The 19299-nt window shown below is 40.6% G+C and overlaps 1 protein-coding gene across 29 annotated transcripts in view; it reads right to left on the reverse strand.

The window, feature by feature from the left end:
• Positions 1-8953: 8953 nt before the first annotated feature.
• The window catches only part of LOC130232565 (receptor-type tyrosine-protein phosphatase delta-like), a 389872-nt gene continuing 379526 nt past the window's right edge, over positions 8954-19299 (reverse strand). For all 29 annotated transcript variants that reach the window (XM_056462519.1, XM_056462527.1, XM_056462526.1 and 26 more), the window contains 6 exons: positions 18834-19012; positions 18524-18650; positions 17219-17344; positions 14718-14872; positions 14398-14533; positions 8954-12095 (listed from right to left, as the gene is read on the reverse strand). In XM_056462519.1, coding sequence (XP_056318494.1) covers positions 12027-12095; positions 14398-14533; positions 14718-14872; positions 17219-17344; positions 18524-18650; positions 18834-19012 — 792 coding nt within the window. In that variant the 3' untranslated portion in view covers positions 8954-12026. The remainder of the gene's footprint in view (positions 12096-14397; positions 14534-14717; positions 14873-17218; positions 17345-18523; positions 18651-18833; positions 19013-19299) is intronic.

Genomic DNA, 19299 nt, shown 5'->3' on the forward strand with positions numbered 1-19299 from the left:
TCCCGTGACCCACTGAAAATGTCCCCATGACCCACTGAAAATGTTCCCGTGACCCACTGAAAATGTCCCCATGACCCACTGAGAATGTTCCTGTGACCCACTGAAAATGTTCCTGTGACCCACTGAAAATGTTCCTGTGACCCACTGAAAATGTTCCTGTGACCCACTGAAAATGTCCCCATGACCCACTGAAAATGTTCCTGTGACCCACTGAAAATGTTCCTGTGACCCACTGAAAATGTTCCTGTGACCCACTGAAAATGTCCCCATGACCCACTGAAAATGTTCCTGTGACCCACTGAAAATGTTCCTGTGACCCACTGAAAATGTTCCTGTGACCCACTGAAAATGTTCCTGTGACCCACTGAAAATGTCCCCATGACCCACTGAAAATGTTCCTGTGACCCACTGAAAATGTTTCTGTGACCCACTGAAAATGTCCCCATGACCCACTGAAAATGTTCCTGTGACCCACTGAAAATGTTCCTGTGACCCACTGAAAATGTTTCTGTGACCCACTGAAAATGTCCCCATGACCCACTGAAAATGTTCTCGCAATCCACTGAAAATGTCCCCACGACCCACTGAAAATGTTCCGCGACCCACTGAGAATGTCCCCACGACACACTCAGAACGTTCCCACGACCGACTGAGAATGTTTCCACGACCCACTGAAAATGTTCCCGTGACCCACTGAAAATGTTCCTGTGACCCACTGAAAATGTTCCTGTGACCCACTGAAAATGTTTCTGTGACCCACTGAGAATGTTCCTGTGACCCACTGAAAATGTTCCTGTGACCCACTGAAAATGTTCCTGTGACCCACTGAAAATGTTCCTGTGACCCACTGAAAATGTTTCTGTGACCCACTGAAAATGTTCCTGTGACCCACTGAAAATGTTCCTGTGACCCACTGAAAATGTTCCTGTGACCCACTGAAAATGTCCCCATGACCCACTGAAAATGTTCCTGTGACCCACTGAAAATGTTTCTGTGACCCACTGAAAATGTCCCCATGACCCACTGAAAATGTTCCTGTGACCCACTGAAAATGTTTCTGTGACCCTCTGAAAATGTTCTCGCAATCCACTGAAAATGTCCCCACGACCCACTGAAAATGTTCCGCGACCCACTGAGAATGTCCCCACGACCCACTCAGAACGTTCCCACGACCGACTGAGAATGTTTCCACAACCCACTGAAAATGTTCCCGTGACCCAGTGAAAATGTCCCCATGACCCACTGAGAATGTTCCTGTGACCCACTGAAAAATGTTCCTGTGACCCACTGAGAATGTTCCTGTGACCCACTGAAAATGTTCCTGTGACCCACTGAAAATGTTCCCACGACCCAAATTTTCAGGAACTATAGTATAATTTTAGGAGTTATAATTAATTTGTATTTATTTGTTAACATACACAAGCAATGCCTGATAAATCATAAGAAAATCACCAAGATTTACAAATATACAATATGTTAAAATGTTCCTCGTGACTCACTGAAAATGTTCCCATGACCCACTGAAAATGTTTCCACGACCCACTGAAAATGTTCCCACGACCCACTGAAAATGTTCCCACGACCCACTGAAAATGTTCCCACGACCCACTGAAAATGTTCCCACGACCCACTGAAAATGTTCCCACGACCCACTGAAAATGTTCCCACGACCCACTGAAAATGTTCCTGCGACCCACTAAAAATGTTCCTGCGACCCACTTTTGGGTCGCGACCCACCAGTTGAGAAACACTGCACTAGATCATGTCATTCTCCAGTTAGAAAACGTTATAGTACTTTATAGTGAAAAACTGTATAATATCTAACACACTTTCAGTTGTGTAGTTAGCAGAATTTGTCATAATGTGCAGTATTTCATGCATGCAAGGATTGCTGGACTCACTGTCTCATTCGCTCTGTCCTAAAGCCACTACTGTATGTTTAGTGTTTGGCCGGTGGCGTGCAGGAATTACACTTATTACTGAGCCATACTTACATGCTATTTCAGAGCGAATATTCAATATTCAGAGCGCATCACAGGCTGTCATTGTTCAGAAATGACCCAATAGTCGGCGCAATAGCCTAGTGGTTAGCGCGCTGACATATGGTGCAGTAGCACTTCAGGGCGTCCCAAGTTTGAATCCTTGCCCGAGGACATTTCCCGTCCCTACCCCCTCTCTCTCTCTCTCTCTCTCTCTCTCCCATTTCACTTTCTGTCTGAAATACTGTCCTATCCACTTAATAAAGGCCAAAAATAAATCTTTAAAAGAAATGACCCAGTGTGAATATAAAAAAATCAGGCTAGGCGAAATAGCGCTATTTACTGATGTGTTGCTGTTTAACTGAATATAAATCTACATTATCAGTACTGTAAAAGGCCTTTATGAAACTGAAAATAGTCACATCAATCTTTCATCAGGAGATTTCAGTGGCTTAACAACACTTCTGTGCATATAACCCATTTGTAAAACAACCCAATCTACATCAGCTTTGCTTGACTGAAATAGTTTTCAAGAGTTCACTCTTAGCTGATGATCAATAAAGTGTAATTGGAATGCTGTCCCGGGAGAGAGCCCTGAGCTCGTAATATCCTCGAGCCCGGGGGTCCCTCCCGTTAGAAGGGTGAGAGGGGAGTTCGAGCTCAGGTAGGTCTCGAGAACTGCTGTCGCCGTGTGGGAAGTGTAAACTAGGGTTGTCTTGCGTGATAATCTGGTTTATTCGATTGGCTATGGTGTATGTTTTTGGACGGTGGGAGGAAACCGGGGAATCATGAAAACTCCAACTGACCTGAAAGGAGGTTGGACCAGCGGTGTTCTTGCTGTGAGGCAACAGTGCTAGCCACTGAGCCACTGTGTCGCCCTATCAGAAAAAAGGGTGGGAAGTAGGGGTGGAAGGAAGGGAAACTTCAAGATGAAGATAACTGGAGTGAAAAACTCTCACAGAAATACCTCAGCCATGGTGTCGTCCTTCCTCCAGCATGCAAAACTCACTCCGATACTGATTCAGCGATTGTTTTTAGCGCTGTCACTGGTGTCCACATGACTGTGACCGGTGTAAACGCACATCGGCAGATCTGCATGAACAGAGATGCACAGTTGTACTAATCTACATTTGCTGACATTCAGTTTGGGCTACTGATCAGAATTATGGGAATTATCGACCAGACAATATTTAATTGAATGAACATTTGTAGTCTTGTGTCTCACCCAGAATATAGAAACACACATAAACACATTTAGATCATTTACTTTAATCAGGACTGTTGGACTGTGAAGAGACTTTCAGCCAGCACAACAGCACGTTTCTGAAGGCGATCACCTACTGCAGCTTTAATTCTGTCTGATTTATAAGCCGTTTTCCTCATGTAGACCGAAGAATGACCCCACAAGGTCAAAAAGACTGGTTTTGCTATACAACTGGGGACATTTGACTCCCAGGATGTAAGGAAAACAAGGTATAAATACACACAGTCTTGCAAACCAGTGCACACTCTCTCACACACACATACAGTTGAGTGAGGAAAGGCTCTGCGCTGCACACACACACACACACACACACACACACACACACACACACACACACACACACACACACACACACACACAGAGTCAGTGTTGGCTCTCCTCTCGGTGTGAGCTCAGGCGTGTGTGTGTTTTTCTCTGCGTGTTGTCAGAGCTGTGGCTGTAATGACAGTGATTGTGTGGAGATCTTCAACTCTGTGTGATTGTAGCTGCAGCTCACAGCTCCACACCTCCACTCGTGATCCTCACCTGACGGAGGTTCTGCATCCGTTACTGAGTGAGGGACACTGACCCTCAAAACACCCTCCATCCCCTTTACCTGTTTCACTTCCTTCATCTGCTTCTGTTTCTCCTCCACCAGCTCTTCATCCTCCTCCTCCAACTCCTTCACATTCTTCTCCTCCACCTATTTCTCCTCCACCTGTTTAACCTCCACCTGTTTCTCCTCCACCAGCTCTTTATCCTCCTCCTCCAACTCCTTCACATTCTTCTCCTCCTCCACCTATTTGTTCTCCACCTGTTTCTCCTCCTTTACTTTCTCCTCCATCACCTGCTTCACCTCATCCACATTTTCCTCCTCCTCTACCTGTTTCACGTTTCTCACACTCTTCTCCTCCTCCATCGCTTTCTCCTCCATCTGTTTCTCCTCCTCCAGATTCTTCTTCACCTCCTCCCACACCTCTTTCTCATCCACCTCTTTCTCCTACTCCACACTCTTCTTGTCCTTCTCCATATGTTTCTCCACCCCCAGCTTTTTCTCCTCCTTCTCCAATTCCTTCACATTCGTCTCCTCCACCATCTTTTTCTCCTCCACCTGATTCTCCTACTTGTCTTCCTTTGTTTCTCCTTCTTTACTTTCCTCCTCCACCACCTGCTTCACCTCATCCATTCTTTTTCTCCTTCTCCTCCTCCATCTGTTTTACATCTCACTCTTCTCCTCCTCCATCTCTTTCTCCTCCATCTGTTTCTCCCCCTCCTCCACCTTCTTCCTCACCTCCTCCACTTCTTTCTCCTCAACCTTCTTCTTCTCCTTCACCACCTCCTCCTCCACCTGTTTCTCCTCTAATTTCTCCTCTACTTGTTTCTCCTCATTCACCTTCTTCACCTTCTCTTCCCCCTTCTCCTCCTCCACCTGTTTCTATTCCTTCTCCACCTGTTTTCACCTCTCTCACACTCTTTTCCTCCCCCATCTGCTTCTCCTCCATCTCTTTCTCCTCCACTGGCTTCTCTTCCTCCACCTGTTTCTCCTCTTCCACATCCTTCTCCTCCATATGTTTCTCCTCCACTACCTGTTTCTCCTCCTCCACCTCTTACACCCCTTCCTGGACTCGTTTTTTTTCTTTATCTGCTTCACATCCTCCACATTGTTATCCTCCTCCACCTGTTTCTCCTCTTCCACATCATTCTCCTCCATATCTCTCTCCTCCTCCTGTTTCTCTTCTCTTCACTTTTCTCCTCCTCCAGCTCTTCCTACTCCTCCTCCACCAGTTTATCCTCCTCCACCTTTCTCCTCCACCTGTTTCTCCTCTTCCACACCGTTCTCCTCCATATCTTTCTCCTCCACCTGTTTCTCCTCCACATCATTCTCCTCCATATCTTTCTCCTCCACCTGTTTCTCTTCTCTTCACTTTTCTCCTCCTCCAGCTCTTCCTGCTCCTCCTCCACCAGTTTCTCCTCCTCCACCTCAGACGGACTCTCTCATCTCTCCACCCATCTGAGCGGCGCTCCAGCCTGATGGCTAATGAAGGAGCGCAATTACCGTCTTTTAATAAAGGTTAATTATCTTCTCTCAGAATATGACTCTCATGCTGTTCCTTTCTGTGTGTCGTAAACAAGGAGGAAAGATCCGACATCACTGTGATTATATGGGCCATCCTGCTGAATTAGCTCAATCTGCAGTCAAAAGAATGATTAAAACACAATTACCAATTCAGATCCGGAGTGTTTCCTCACAGAACGTTCTGGACCCACAGCATTACCAGATGACGATAATAAGCTAAATGACACCACATGAGCTCTTTCTATTAGCAACTGGATGGATCAAGATACATGTTTAATATAAATATTTGACTATAGATAACAGTTTTGCATACTAAAGCAAACAAACTGCAATACACCCTTAAAACAATCATAATAAGCGACATTTTTATTTGTAGTTAGTAAAATGATCTAGGGTTCAAGTCGAAACTCATACACTACACGGCTGAGTGCACAGGAGCACAGTGTATAGTGTGTCATTCATTCATTTTCATTCAGCTTAGTCCCTTATTTATCGCCACAGTGGAATGAACCGCCAATTATTCCAGCATATGTTTTACACAGCGGATGCCCTTCCAGCTGCAACCCAGTACTGACAATACACACTCATTCACACACACACACACACTCATACACTACGGCCAATTTAGTTAATCAGTTCCCCTATAGCGCATGTGTTTGGACTGTGGGGGAAACCGGAGCACCCGGAGGAAACCCACACCAACACGGGGAGAACATGCAAACTCCACACAGAAACACCAACTGACCCAGTCGGGACTTGAACCAGCGACCTTGCTGTCAGGCGACAACGCTACCCACTGTGCCACCGTGCCACCTGGCCAGATATTAGGAATTATTTATGCTACTTATTAAATTACCCATTAAACTGCATTTTATTAACGTCTACCCCTACCCGAACTGTAAACCCCACCCTCACAGTAATGTAAAACAGTAATTATGTGACGAACACCAAACTTTTTTGTAGTCGAAGGTCCCTAACACAAAGCAAGATCTACCCATTTACAAAATGACAGAAAAATAAAGTATACTAGATTATGATTGCGGTCTGATTGATTGTGGTATTAAATTGATCATGAAACAGAAGCTGTCCCTTTTTGAAAATGATTATTTTCATGCCATCGTGTACGTAGTGGTCGGTCAAGACCAAACGGTTGATTGAATGAATGTGGCTTTGCTATTGGCGGATCTCATGTGATTGACAGGTTGACTGACCAATCAGAGAAGAGATGTGATTAAGAGGGAGGATAGTTTGATTAAAGAATGCCAGACATATGAATGTGAACACAATAATATACAGTTGAAGTGAAAATTATTCTGCATTTTGTGAAATTTGATTTATCTTAATTTCCCAAATTTTCACAGTATTTCCCAGTCTTATTTCTTTTAGTTTGGCACCAAATAAAAGCAGATTTATTTTTGTTAAAAAGAATTTGAAGGTCAATATTATTAGCCCCCTTAACATACATACATACATATATATATATATAAACCACTGTTGTCCATTACGTAACGTAACTTGCCTAACTAACCTAGTTAAGCCACTTTAAGCTGAATACTAGTGTCTTGAAGAATATCTAGTCTAATATTATGTGCTGTCATCATGACAAAGAGAAAAGAAATCAGTTATTAGTAATAAGTTATTAAAACTATTATGATTACAAATGTGTTGATCATATCTAACAGCACGCACTAGGGAAATATTTTGAAAGGAATTAACAGACGGGCTAAGAACTTTGACTCCACACATTTTAATATCCTATAAGACGAACTAGGAGTAAGAAATGTTTGATAGTGGCGGTGATGAAGCTCTCTGCAGTGGCACATGCACATCACAGCCGCTTCATTTTTCCTCTCATTATTATTCCGTCCAGGCTTCCAGAAAAGCCCTGATAGGGTTCCAGCAGGGCGACTATCAGCTGAAATTATCCCGCGCTGCAAACCGCCTCTGACTGTCGCAGGAAATAAAAAGATCAGCACTTGACATCTTATTTGAATTAGAGGCTGATTCTCGCCGCAGGGAACGGGAACTGTGCACTTCTGCTGCCATTCTGCACACGGAGCCCTGGACGGCGGCCGAGACTCCGCTTCCCACCCTAAATAGTGCACTATTTGAGGGAGCATCTATTTCTAGTGGTGTCTGAAACTATAGTGGATGTTATGAAGTGCACTTAATCAATCTCTCAATGCAACCCATGCACACTTAGTAGCTAGAAATTACCCAAAAAGATTTTGTGTGCTGAATAAATTTCCACATCTGACCACTAGATGCTGGCCATATAGCAGAATCTTATCAATCAATCCCACAATGCACTCCAATAACGAGTGTACAACCCATGTACACTCAACAGCTAGAGAATACTTAAAATGCACAGTGAGAGTTTGTGCGGCGGAGGAATTTCCACATCTGACCACTAGATGGCGACCATACAGCGGAATCGATGAATAGTTTCAAAACGAAATCTAATCCGCTTCATGGCCTAAATAGTGCACTATTTGACGGAGCATCTATTTCTAGTGGTGTCTGAAACCATAGTGGATGGTATAAAGTGCACTCAATCAATCGTACGATAATGAATTAACAACCCATGCACAGTCAACAGCTAGAAAATACCCCAAATGCCCTGAGATTTAGCGCGCCAAGTGATTTTCCACATCTGACCACTAGGTGACGACTATATAGCGCAATTCTACTGATGTATAGGTTTAAAATGAAATAAAATTTGATTATAATAACCTTTGTATACATGCCAGACATCAAAACACTTCTCCTTGGAGCTCTGGACGATGGCTGAATCTCCACTTCTCACCCTAAATAGTGCACTATATAAGGGAGCATCTATTTCTAGTGGTGTCTGAAACCATAGTGGACATTGCAAAGTGCACGCAATCAATCCCACAATGCACTCCAAAGATGAGTGTATGTCCATGTACACTCAACAGCTAGAAAACACCCAAAACCCACTGTGAGACTTTGCGCGCTGAATGAATTCCCGCATCTGACCACTAGATGGCGTCTATACAGTGAAATCTTGTCAGTTTTCGAAGTAAAATTATATTTCAAATAACCTTAATACTATGAATTCAATCATACTATCTGCTCACATGCTGTTTTTTACATATTATATAGTAGGGAAGTATGTGATTTAGGACACAACCTCTTTTATAGATTTGCCCATGACAAATCGAGTACCCTAAACTTCAATGAGCTATTTAAAAAGACACCTATTGACATGAGAAAACACTTTCAGATCTATTGGTGCTAATGTCCTTCATCTCTTTAAAGCTAAATAATTCACATATCAGGTTTGCTTTGTCCAATTTTCTGAAGTCACTGGTCATTAGAGGCTTAGTTTTAGACCCTGTTATTAACCTTAAGCATTTACTTCCACCCTGCCTCAGTTAATGAGTACTCATGATAATCGTCATCTGCATTATTTTAAATAAATAATACATTATTTTCTATATTTTTTTAAATCCAAATATTACAACTAGCAAACAACATTAGTATAACCGACCCATTTCACATTTACAGTCATGTTGCAGTGTTTTGTACAGGACCAGAAAAATACTGGTTCTGAAAAGCAAGTAAAAACTAAATGAATTATATACATATAAACCAAGTGAGTTTCACTGGACGGAATGAAGGAAGCGCATGTGCATAACACTTACATTTTTTAATAGAATTCATTTATAACAAATGGAACTTGTGTCAGCAAAGTACAGAAGGACGGCTTCTCGTACAGATGTGTCTTTTCACCAATGTCATCTAAGTATGAAAATAAAAAGCACTCCATTCATTCAGAGAGAGAGAAAGAAAAATAAATCAAATCAAATCAAAAAACAGTTTACATTTACAACTAATTAGAGGTAATTTTATGATTCTTTTTTTTTTTCAACAAGCCATTTTTTCTTTACAATTGAGTTGAATTAGTTTCAGTCTATGCATCCAGATGTGAGAGTAACAGGGAGCTGAGAAACACCACGTGTTGATCTGAAACACTTCAGTCCTGCTCGAGAGACACTTTCTTTTTTTTCTTCTTTTTTTTTTTCCTCTTATTACTTGGGTAGTCTCTTTTCCGTGTTATTTACATACACACCAAGTGAAGTTTGAAGGAGATTGGTACAGTCGGGTTCAAGTAAAATCCGTAATGGGTGCGGAATCAGTAGGGCAGTGCATAGAGATAAAGAGATACAAAGTGCAATTCTTCCTACTCGCGCCCACTGCAGGTCAACTCATGCATATTCAAAAAAGATCCAGAAGCGGAAAGAAAAGCCGATGTGGAGCAGATCCGAGAACTGACAGTTCCGCTGTTCGACACTGACGATGGAAACAATCGAAAAAACAACAACAAAACGCTTCATTTGGAACAAGAAAGGGGAAAAGCATCTGGAATGCACATCCACAAAGAGGTTCAGGTGTCCAATCTTAATATTATTTCATTTTTGTACATAAAATGACGATAGATTATCGTTTAGAGCTCTGTGGGATTGATTCTTTGAATTTTGATGTCATTTTCTGTCGCAAAGAACAAATATTTGCTAAAATGTCTTGGAATCTGATGCTAAAACTTGGTCTTAAAATGACAGAAAGTGTACAACACTTCTCAATGGTGTCTTCTGACGTCAATTTTCACTGCCAACAATAATAATTGAGTGTTTTTTAAAATAGCTTCGAAGCTAATGCTAAAACTTGGTCTTTAAATAGACAGAAGGTATAAGATTCTTCTCAATGTTTATTTTGACATTATTTTCCATCGCCAACAACAATAATTAGCTATTTTTGATAAAACAGCTGGGAATCTGATGCTAAAACTTGGTCTTTAAAAAGACAGAAGGTATATAATTCTGCTCAATGGTTTATTTTGACGTCATTTGTCATCACCAACAATAATAGCTGGGAATTTGATGCTACAGCTTTGTATTGAATAGACAGAAGGTGGATAAATCTTCACAGAGGCTTAATTTGGCGTCATTTTCCATCGCCAAACGAAAATGAGCTAAAATAGCTGGAAATCTGATGCTTAAACTTTGTATTGGATATACAGAAAATATATAATGCTTCTCAGTGGTTTATTTTGACATCATTTTCCATTGCCAACAACAAAAATGAGCTAATTTTGGAAATAGCTGGGAATCTGACTCTAAAACTTGCTCTTTAAAAAGTATATCATTCTTCTCATTGGTTTATTTTAATGTCATTTTTCATTGTCAACAACTTGCTATTTTGATCAAATGGCTGTAATTCCCATGCTAAAAACACAGAAGGTATATAATAATTCTTAGTGATTTATTTGAATGTCATTTTCCACAACCGAAGTTTGCTTTTTTTGGCGAATATCCTCAAGATTCGTTTGAGAACTCAAATGCTTCCAATAAGAAATATGACAGAAATGATTTAACAGTATCGGGCCTGGCGGTGATCAAACACCTTTCTTTTCGCACCCTTGTCTTTTTTTCTTTTCTCTGAGCCAAGTTAAGGCCACAGAAATTAAACAGTAATGATGGAGTTACGTATTTGCATATATAATTTTCTATAATATAAATCGGTACGCGTGGGAAATCAATCGATAAATACTCGTACATGAACTACCGAAACTATACACGTCATTAAATGAATATCGTAAAAAAGAACAGGCATAAATATAAGGCACTCTAAATGCAAACGAATGAACACATGGACGTCTTTTATTACGTGTGGACGATGAATGTATGACGACGATCGTCCGCCAAAACCCTCGGCTGTAGAAACTCGATTTATTGCACAAGAAAAGATGAGTCCGTCTGATGTGCATTCCAGCGGATGTACACAAAACCCACCATCATCTCCATATATTATCATTTATATATCTATATATCTATCTTATGCTTTGTGAATATACATTTTGGACGTTATATAAATAAAGACATCTTCTCTGTAATATCTCTCTCTGCTCATGGAAGAACTGAGATATCTTCTAACCTTTATACTCTGCCCACCCCATGATTCACGGCGCACACAGAAAACTGATGCCACAGACCACCAGCGAAAAACGGCGACGGGAAAAAGTGCAGACATCGGGACGCCAGAACGAAACCAGAGCGAGAAAAATGGTGGAAAGCAAGACACGCTCAGTCTGAGCAGATCTCCGTCATAAAAAACAGAAGAATGTGAGACACGGTGAGGAAACGCTCAACGGAAGCCGGTATGAGTTATTGTGTTGTTTCTCTCCAGAACCATCAGGTTAGTACTGTAGTTGAGTTTGTTTAGCTTTCTTTCTGTCTTCGTGATGATGATGATGATGATGATGATGATGATGAAGTCTCCTTTCTTCATCCGTGACGTTTCTCCTCTTATTGATTGTGAATTAAACCAAACTCTTCCGTCTGATGTGTATATCGAGCTCCCCGTCTCACTAAATGCTTCAGCACATCCACAGTTTCATGAATCCTCCCAGCAGCGATTATTCCGCTTCAGATTCACCTCTTTATTATTATTATTATTATTATTATTACTATTTCTTTATTCACGTATTGGTTATTTTCAGATCGGGGTGATTTTTTGTCTTGGTCCACCTGGATGTTTGTCTGTTATTGTCTTTTGTAAGTATTTCTAGGTTTACGTTGCACATCCAACATGTAATCGAAGAGTTTAAGTTCTTTTCACAAGCAGGTATTTATGGCTCAGAAGAATTAAATGACCGCTGGATGTCCGATGGCCGATGCGTCTCCCTGACAGCGTGACCGAGATCTTATGTTGCATAGTGGTCGAAGCTCCCTAGATACTCCAACCCGGCTCTGTAACAAAACTGGTACTGATCCTGAGAGAGACAAAAACAGAGAGAGAGAGAGATATTATTCAAATTTTATGTACTATGTCAGGTGTCGCACAACAGAAAAAATATGCTATTAACAACACAACCAAACTTAAACGCTAATAAAATAGTAAGTAACTAAAATAAATTAATACATTTACAGGAATCCCTGCTTTCAAATGCTGGGGGCGTGTCCAATTGTTGGGGGGGGTGTCTACTTGCTGCACTGAAACCCTGCACACTCACAAGAAAGTAGCCATCTCTCAAAATCCCTGTCAAATCCCGCTACAACTTGAATAGATGATACTAATGCTAACTCTAGTAACGTTAGCTTAATCGGCTTTATACAGTCACACACGTTTGGGTGCTCAAATAGAAAACGCATGACGAAACACATCACGTACACATCAGTACAGCTAAAATTTGCATGCATTTTTAAATTGTATGTATTTAAATTAAATTGTAACTATAATAATACTGTAGTATACTTTAGTTTTTACTACAGTAAACTGTGTTGTATTGTAGTGTAATATACTGTATAGAATGACCACAACAGTTCAATTAATATAACTGTTGTGTTACCAAGGCAACTATAGAATTAGCACATTAGACCAACTACAATAGTTGTTGTGTTATCGTGGCAACTATAGAATAACCACAACAGCTCAATTACAAAAGTGGTTATGTTACTATAGCAACTATAGAATCCCCAAAACAGATCCATTGCTACAGCTGTTGTGTTACCATAGCAACAATAGAATCGCCACAGCAGAATAATTACTATAGTAGTTGTGTTACCATAGCAACAATAGAATCGCCACAGCAGATTGTTTACTATAGTAGTCGTGTTACCATAGCAAAAATAGAATTGCCACCAGATTGATTACTATAGTAGTCATGTTACCATAGCAACAATAGAATCGCCACAGCAGATCGATTACTATAGTTGTTGTGTTACCATAGCAACAATAGAATCGCCACAGCAGAATAATTACTATAGTAGTTGTGTTACCATAGCAACAATAGAATCGCCACAGCAGATTGTTTACTATAGTAGTCGTGTTACCATAGCAAAAATAGAATTGCCACCAGATTGATTACTATAGTAGTCACGTTACCATAGCAACAATAGAATCGCCACAGCAGATCGATTACTATAGTTGTTGTGTTACCATAGCAACAATAGAATCGCCACAGCAGATCAATTACTATAGCTGTTGTGTTACCATAGCAACTATAGAATGACCACAACAGTTCAATTAATATAATTGTTGTGTTACTTTGGCAACTATATAGTTATCAGTTTACCACAGTCACAGTATTTACCATAATCACCATAGTATTTTTGATCATGTGAGAGTTCAGGGTAAACAGTGTTGTGCTCCTCTGAGCAGCTGGTATGGATTTTTCTGAAATAACTGTAGTGTGGCTCTTCTCTTCTGTTCTGTTCTCTGTGAAAGCGGTGTGTGGCGCGACGCTCCTGCAGTTCTAATGCCACCGCTTTTGTGCCACGCGTGAAAAGAAGGGATTGTGTTGTGCGGAGCGTGATATTCGAGCCTCATCACCTCGCTGTCCGCATTGATCGCGGAAAATAATTTCCCCCCATTGACGCTGGAAAAGGCCATTGTGAGGGTTAGCTGTGAAATTGCTTATCTGAACCAATTTGCATGGCTAACCTGAAGGGTTTGTCGTTATAAATGAGAACCAGCGTTTGCAGGACGAACAAAGCTGCGCTTGCACCTCATCAGCGACACAAACTCAATTCTGAAGGAAACTTGAGAAAGACCAATCTCAAAGCTGACCCGTGTGTGTGTGTGTGTGTGTGTCTGTGTGTGTTTGTGTGTTATGGGCTGATTTCAGGATGTTTCATTAGCTATGTTTCCACCCAAAACTGTAATATCGCATAAAATATTAGTGAATAAAGCAGCGTTTTCTTCCAGTGATGCACAGTAGGGCATAACCTCCTCAGCTCCTGCTGCTCCTGCACAGATATCACTAAGAGAAGTAGAGTGTGCTGCACTGTTGGGATTCACCACTGTGGTGTTTGTTCTCCTCTAATAAATGACCTGCGCCTCAGAAGACAAAATGCAATGAACGCGGTGGCTTTTGGAGGCGTGAGACGTGGGCGCAGACTGATGCTCAAGACAGTTCTGGAGGGAATAATAATAGAAGAAGAAGAATACTGAAGCACTGTGATGATGGACTGATGGACTGACGGACTGAAGGACTGACACAACAACATTTCACATCTTTGTGTGTGTGTTTGTGTGTAAGTGATTGTGAGTATCGTGTATGAGTGTGTTTTTACTTCAGTCTGGACCATCGCCGGCCGCTGCGTTCTCAGCATCTTGACGGTCTGGAAGATGTCCACGACTCCTTCATAGCGCATCCGCTCCAGAACTATACTGAGTGTGATGAAGACCCCTGTCCTGCCCACACCGGCACTGCACACACACACACACACACAACAGCTCATCAGTACACAACATCTGCAGTAATTAAATCATCTGTCTCTTACACTCAGCTGTTTGATATCAGATAATAATTAGTTATCAGAGACTAAGATGTATTTCCATCTATTGTACCGATGGAAGGCGTCCTCTGCTCGTCTGCCCGGTGTTTTCTTACCTACAGTGGACTGAAATGGGTCCGTCCTGACCGAACTGCTCTTTTGTTTTATGCACTTGGCCGATGAAGTCGATAAAACCTTCCCCTGATTTTGGCACTCCTTGTTCTGGCCAGTCTGTGAACTGAAACTGCCTGACGGTCCGCGACTGTCCATCCTGAAACATCGAGAACAGGCCAAAATAAAGATCTGCAGCGTTTCTCCAGATTTATGTGCACTGTTTTCCCACCATTGATAAGACGTCTCATTAATTGATAGTTTTCAGTCATGTGACCCTGGTGAAAATGAGCCGTAATGGAGGCTACACAGGGATTCATTTGTTCAGTTCTATTGTATAACTTTTTTTGTCAATTTACACTTTGCTTTTTAATTTATACTTTATTGTCAACTCTGTTACTATCAACTCTGTTATCCTCAACTCTGTTATTGTCAACTATGTTATCTTCAACTCTGTTATCCTCAATTCTGTTATCGTCAATTCTGTTATCGTCAATTCTGTTATTGTCAACTATGTTAGTCAACTCTGTTATCATCAACTCTGTTATCCTCAACTCTGTTATTGTCAACTATGTTATCTTCAACTCTGTTATCCTCAACTCTGTTATTGTCAACTATGTTATCTTCAACTCTGTTATCCTCAACTCTGTTATCATCAATTCTGTTATCGTCAATTCTGTTATCGTCAATTCTGTTATCGTCAACTCTGTTATTGTCAACTATGTTAGTCAACTCTGTTATCATCAACTCTGTTATCTTCAACTCTGTTATCTTCAACTATGTTATCTTCAACTCTGTTATCCTCAATTCTGTTATCGTCAATTCTGTTATCGTCAATTCTGTTATTGTCAACTATGTTAGTCAACTCTGTTATCATCAACTCTGTTATCCTCAACTCTGTTATTGTCAACTATGTTATCTTCAACTCTGTTATCCTCAACTCTGTTATCATCAATTCTGTTATCGTCAATTCTGTTATCGTCAATTCTGTTATCGTCAACTCTGTTATTGTCAACTATGTTAGTCAACTCTGTTATCATCAACTCTGTTATCTTCAACTCTGTTATCTTCAACTCTGTTATCATCAACTCTGTTATCCTCAACTCTGTTATTGTCAACTATGCTAGTAAACTCTGTTATCGTCAACTCTGTTATCATCAACTCTGTTATCGTCAACTATGTTAGTCAACTCTGTTATCGTCAACTCTGTTATCATCAACTCTGTTATCGTCAACTATGTTAGTCAACTCTGTTATCGTCAACTCTGTTATCATCAACTCTGTTATCGTCAACTCTGTTATCGTCAACTCTGTTATTGTCAACTATGCTAGTAAACTCTGTTATCGTCAACTCTGTTATCATCAACTCTGTTATCGTCAACTATGTTAGTCAACTCTGTTATCGTCAACTCTGTTATCATCAACTCTGTTATCGTCAACTATGTTAGTCAACTCTGTTATCGTCAACTCTGTTATCCTCAACTATATTAGTCAACTCTGTTATCGTCAACTATGTTATCGTCAACTATGTTATCGTCAACTATGTTAGTCAACGCTGTTATCCTCAACTATATTAGTCAACTCTGTTATCGTCAACTCTGTTATCGTCAAATGTTATCATCAACTTTGTCATTGTCAGCTCTGTCATTGTCAACTCTGTTACCGTTAACTCTGTTATCGTCAACTATGTTAGTCAACTCTGTTATTATCAACTATGTTAGTCAACTTTGTTACCCTCAACTCTGCTATCATCAACTCTGTTATCGTCCACTCTGTTATCGTCAAATGTTATCATCAACTTTGTCATTGTCAACTCTGTTACTGTTAACTCTGTCATTATCAACTCTGTTATCATCAACTCTGTTACCCTCAACTCTGTCACTGTTAACTCTGTTATCGTCAACTCTGTTATCGTCAAATGTTATCATCAACTTTGTCATTGTCAGCTCTGTTACCATCAACACTGTCAGTCAACTTTGTTACTGTTAACTCTGTTATCATCAACTCTGTTACCGTCAACTCTTTTTTCGTCAACTCTGTTATCCTCAACTCTGTTACATTGTAAACCGTTTAACATTAAGTCGAGCAACAATTATTAACAAAATCAAATCTTCCCTATCACATTTAAGCATTATTTTGCAATAATATTGTACTCATTTTACTGTAAATTATACATATACTGCTATTTAAGTTCAAGAAAAATGAATGGATAATGCGTGAAATATTCCCACATTTCTGGAATGAGTCTTATACATGGCTGAATGTGATATTTACATGATATGAAACAGTCTGGTGTGGTTTTCTGTGTGTCTCTGTCAGCTATATATTTCCACATTTATATATATTCAGTCGCCCACATCCCAGACGCGTGTGGTTTGATTAATTCCTCCGCTGTGGGCGACTGTAAAGCTCCTGACGAGCAGCTCAGAGTTCACATTTCTCTGCTGGTTTTGTGTTTTCCAGATAACAGAGCTTTCGGTCTGTCAGCTGAATGTCTGTTTTCTCACCCGCGCGTCCGTCACTTTAAACTCTCTCAGGATGTACTGCGGCATGTTGTATTCGGCCATTGGATCCACCACAAAGTACTGATATCTGGCCGATCGCTCCGCGGGCCAGTACTGATGGCACTTCTCCTGGAAACACACACACACGCGCACACAAACACAGATGAAGCATTAGTGTACAACAGCAGGAGAATACACTGACATCAGCGTTCATTAACAGGGAAAATAAAATGAAGAAAATACAATAAAGATAATTAATTCAAATGACAAATCAAGCTTAATGTTGCCTTTTAATACAAACGTCATTGTATATTGATGCTGATTTAATAATTTACTTATTTTACATTATGTAAATGAGTGATCAGTTTTGTTTGGTCTCCTGGAATTTGTATTTTTTTTGCATGAAAATGTAATTTTAAATAAAAAATAAAATTAAATACAATTTGAGGTTGAAATGGAAAATCATGAGACTTTATTATGATATGATATGGGATGGTAAGGAGGCCTTGATGGACAGAGGCCAACGGGCAAATTTGGCCAGGATGTCGGGATTAAACCCTTACATTTTTCCAAGAACATCATGGGATTATTAATGAGTCAGGAGCTCGAATTAATGAGCATTATAGTGTCCCCGTCGCTATACTGGGGCATTAGAAGCCACACAGACCACAGGTTGAGCGCCCCCTGCTGGTATCACTAACACCACTTCCGGCAGCAACCTAGCTTTCCCATGTGGTCTCCCATCCAGGTACTCACCAGGCGCAGCCCTGCTTAGCTTCAGTGGGTGACCATGTGAGAGTTGCAGAGAGCTAGCTGCCAGCTCTATATATACATATAGAAAATTTACAAGCAATGTATATACTTTAATTTATTGTTTTTAATGATGAAAATTTTGCAAATATTGAATTTAAAGTTCAATTTGACAAAAAAAACAGCTTAAATATTTTTGTATAACATACAATTACTCACAATATTTTCTGCTGCTCAACATTATGTAATATTTCTAGTATATTATCAAATATTATTAGTCTATTTTCTATTATTATCTATTAATATATAATTTTCCAGGATTTCCATTTTTCCTTTACATAAATATTTCAATTAACACAATTTACATTCTTCAAATCTTTAATTTAATCCAATGCTTTATTTTTGCAATTTATTTTTAATTTTGTGTGGTATTTTCTAGCAATATTTGACCGATTTATATGTGCAAATATCCATATCTTCAACCTTTAAAAAAAAGAGTGCATGTTCATATATATTGATTTGTCTTAGTTATTCATTCATCTGTACATTAACACTCACTCTGCCCATCTCTCTGAGTTTGGTCAACATCACCACGATGGTGGAGTTGTGTTCCCAGAGCATCCTCCAGAAGTCTTCTGTGGTTTCAGCTAAAGGACCCTGTGTGGCGATGTAGGCCTTCTGCTGCCTGATCACATGGACAGAAAAACACTGTCAGCTTCACTAGCTGGGACTTTTAAAAGGAGGCGTGGCACCAAACCCCGCCCCTAAACCCAACCCTCATTGAGCAAATCGCACTAAATTGTACAAATGAGACTGATGCGATTTAGCCACTAAATTAGATCGTTCTGAATTGTCGTGGTTGTCTCACCTGTATCCGTCGATGAAGCTGCCGTTGATGTAGTCGGAGCCCTCCACGCCACGGATCGGCTGCAGACACACGCGCGTCGACTCGTATGGCATGATGTTCACCAGCCGGTTCTTGAATTTGTTGCAGGGCAGATTGGCACTGATGAACCGCGAAGTGTGAGCTTTCGTGTTCGCTAACCGCTGCGGGAAACAGAGCAAACGCCGTTACAATCATGGCAAAGCGTTTCCAGCCAATGAGTCAAAGAGAACGAAATCATCACTTCCTGAAAAACTGCCAGCAAATATTCATTCATTCATTTTTGATCAACTTAGTCCCTTATCTATCAGGGGTCGCCACAGCGGAATGAACCGCCAACTATTCCAGCATATGTTTTACACAGCGGATGCCTTTCCAGGTGCAACCCAGTACTGGGAAACACCCATACACACTCATTCACACACACACACTCATACACTACGGCCAATTT

Source organism: Danio aesculapii, chromosome 7 (assembly GCF_903798145.1).
Source record: "Danio aesculapii chromosome 7, fDanAes4.1, whole genome shotgun sequence".
Classification (NCBI taxonomy): Eukaryota; Metazoa; Chordata; class Actinopteri; order Cypriniformes; family Danionidae; genus Danio; species Danio aesculapii.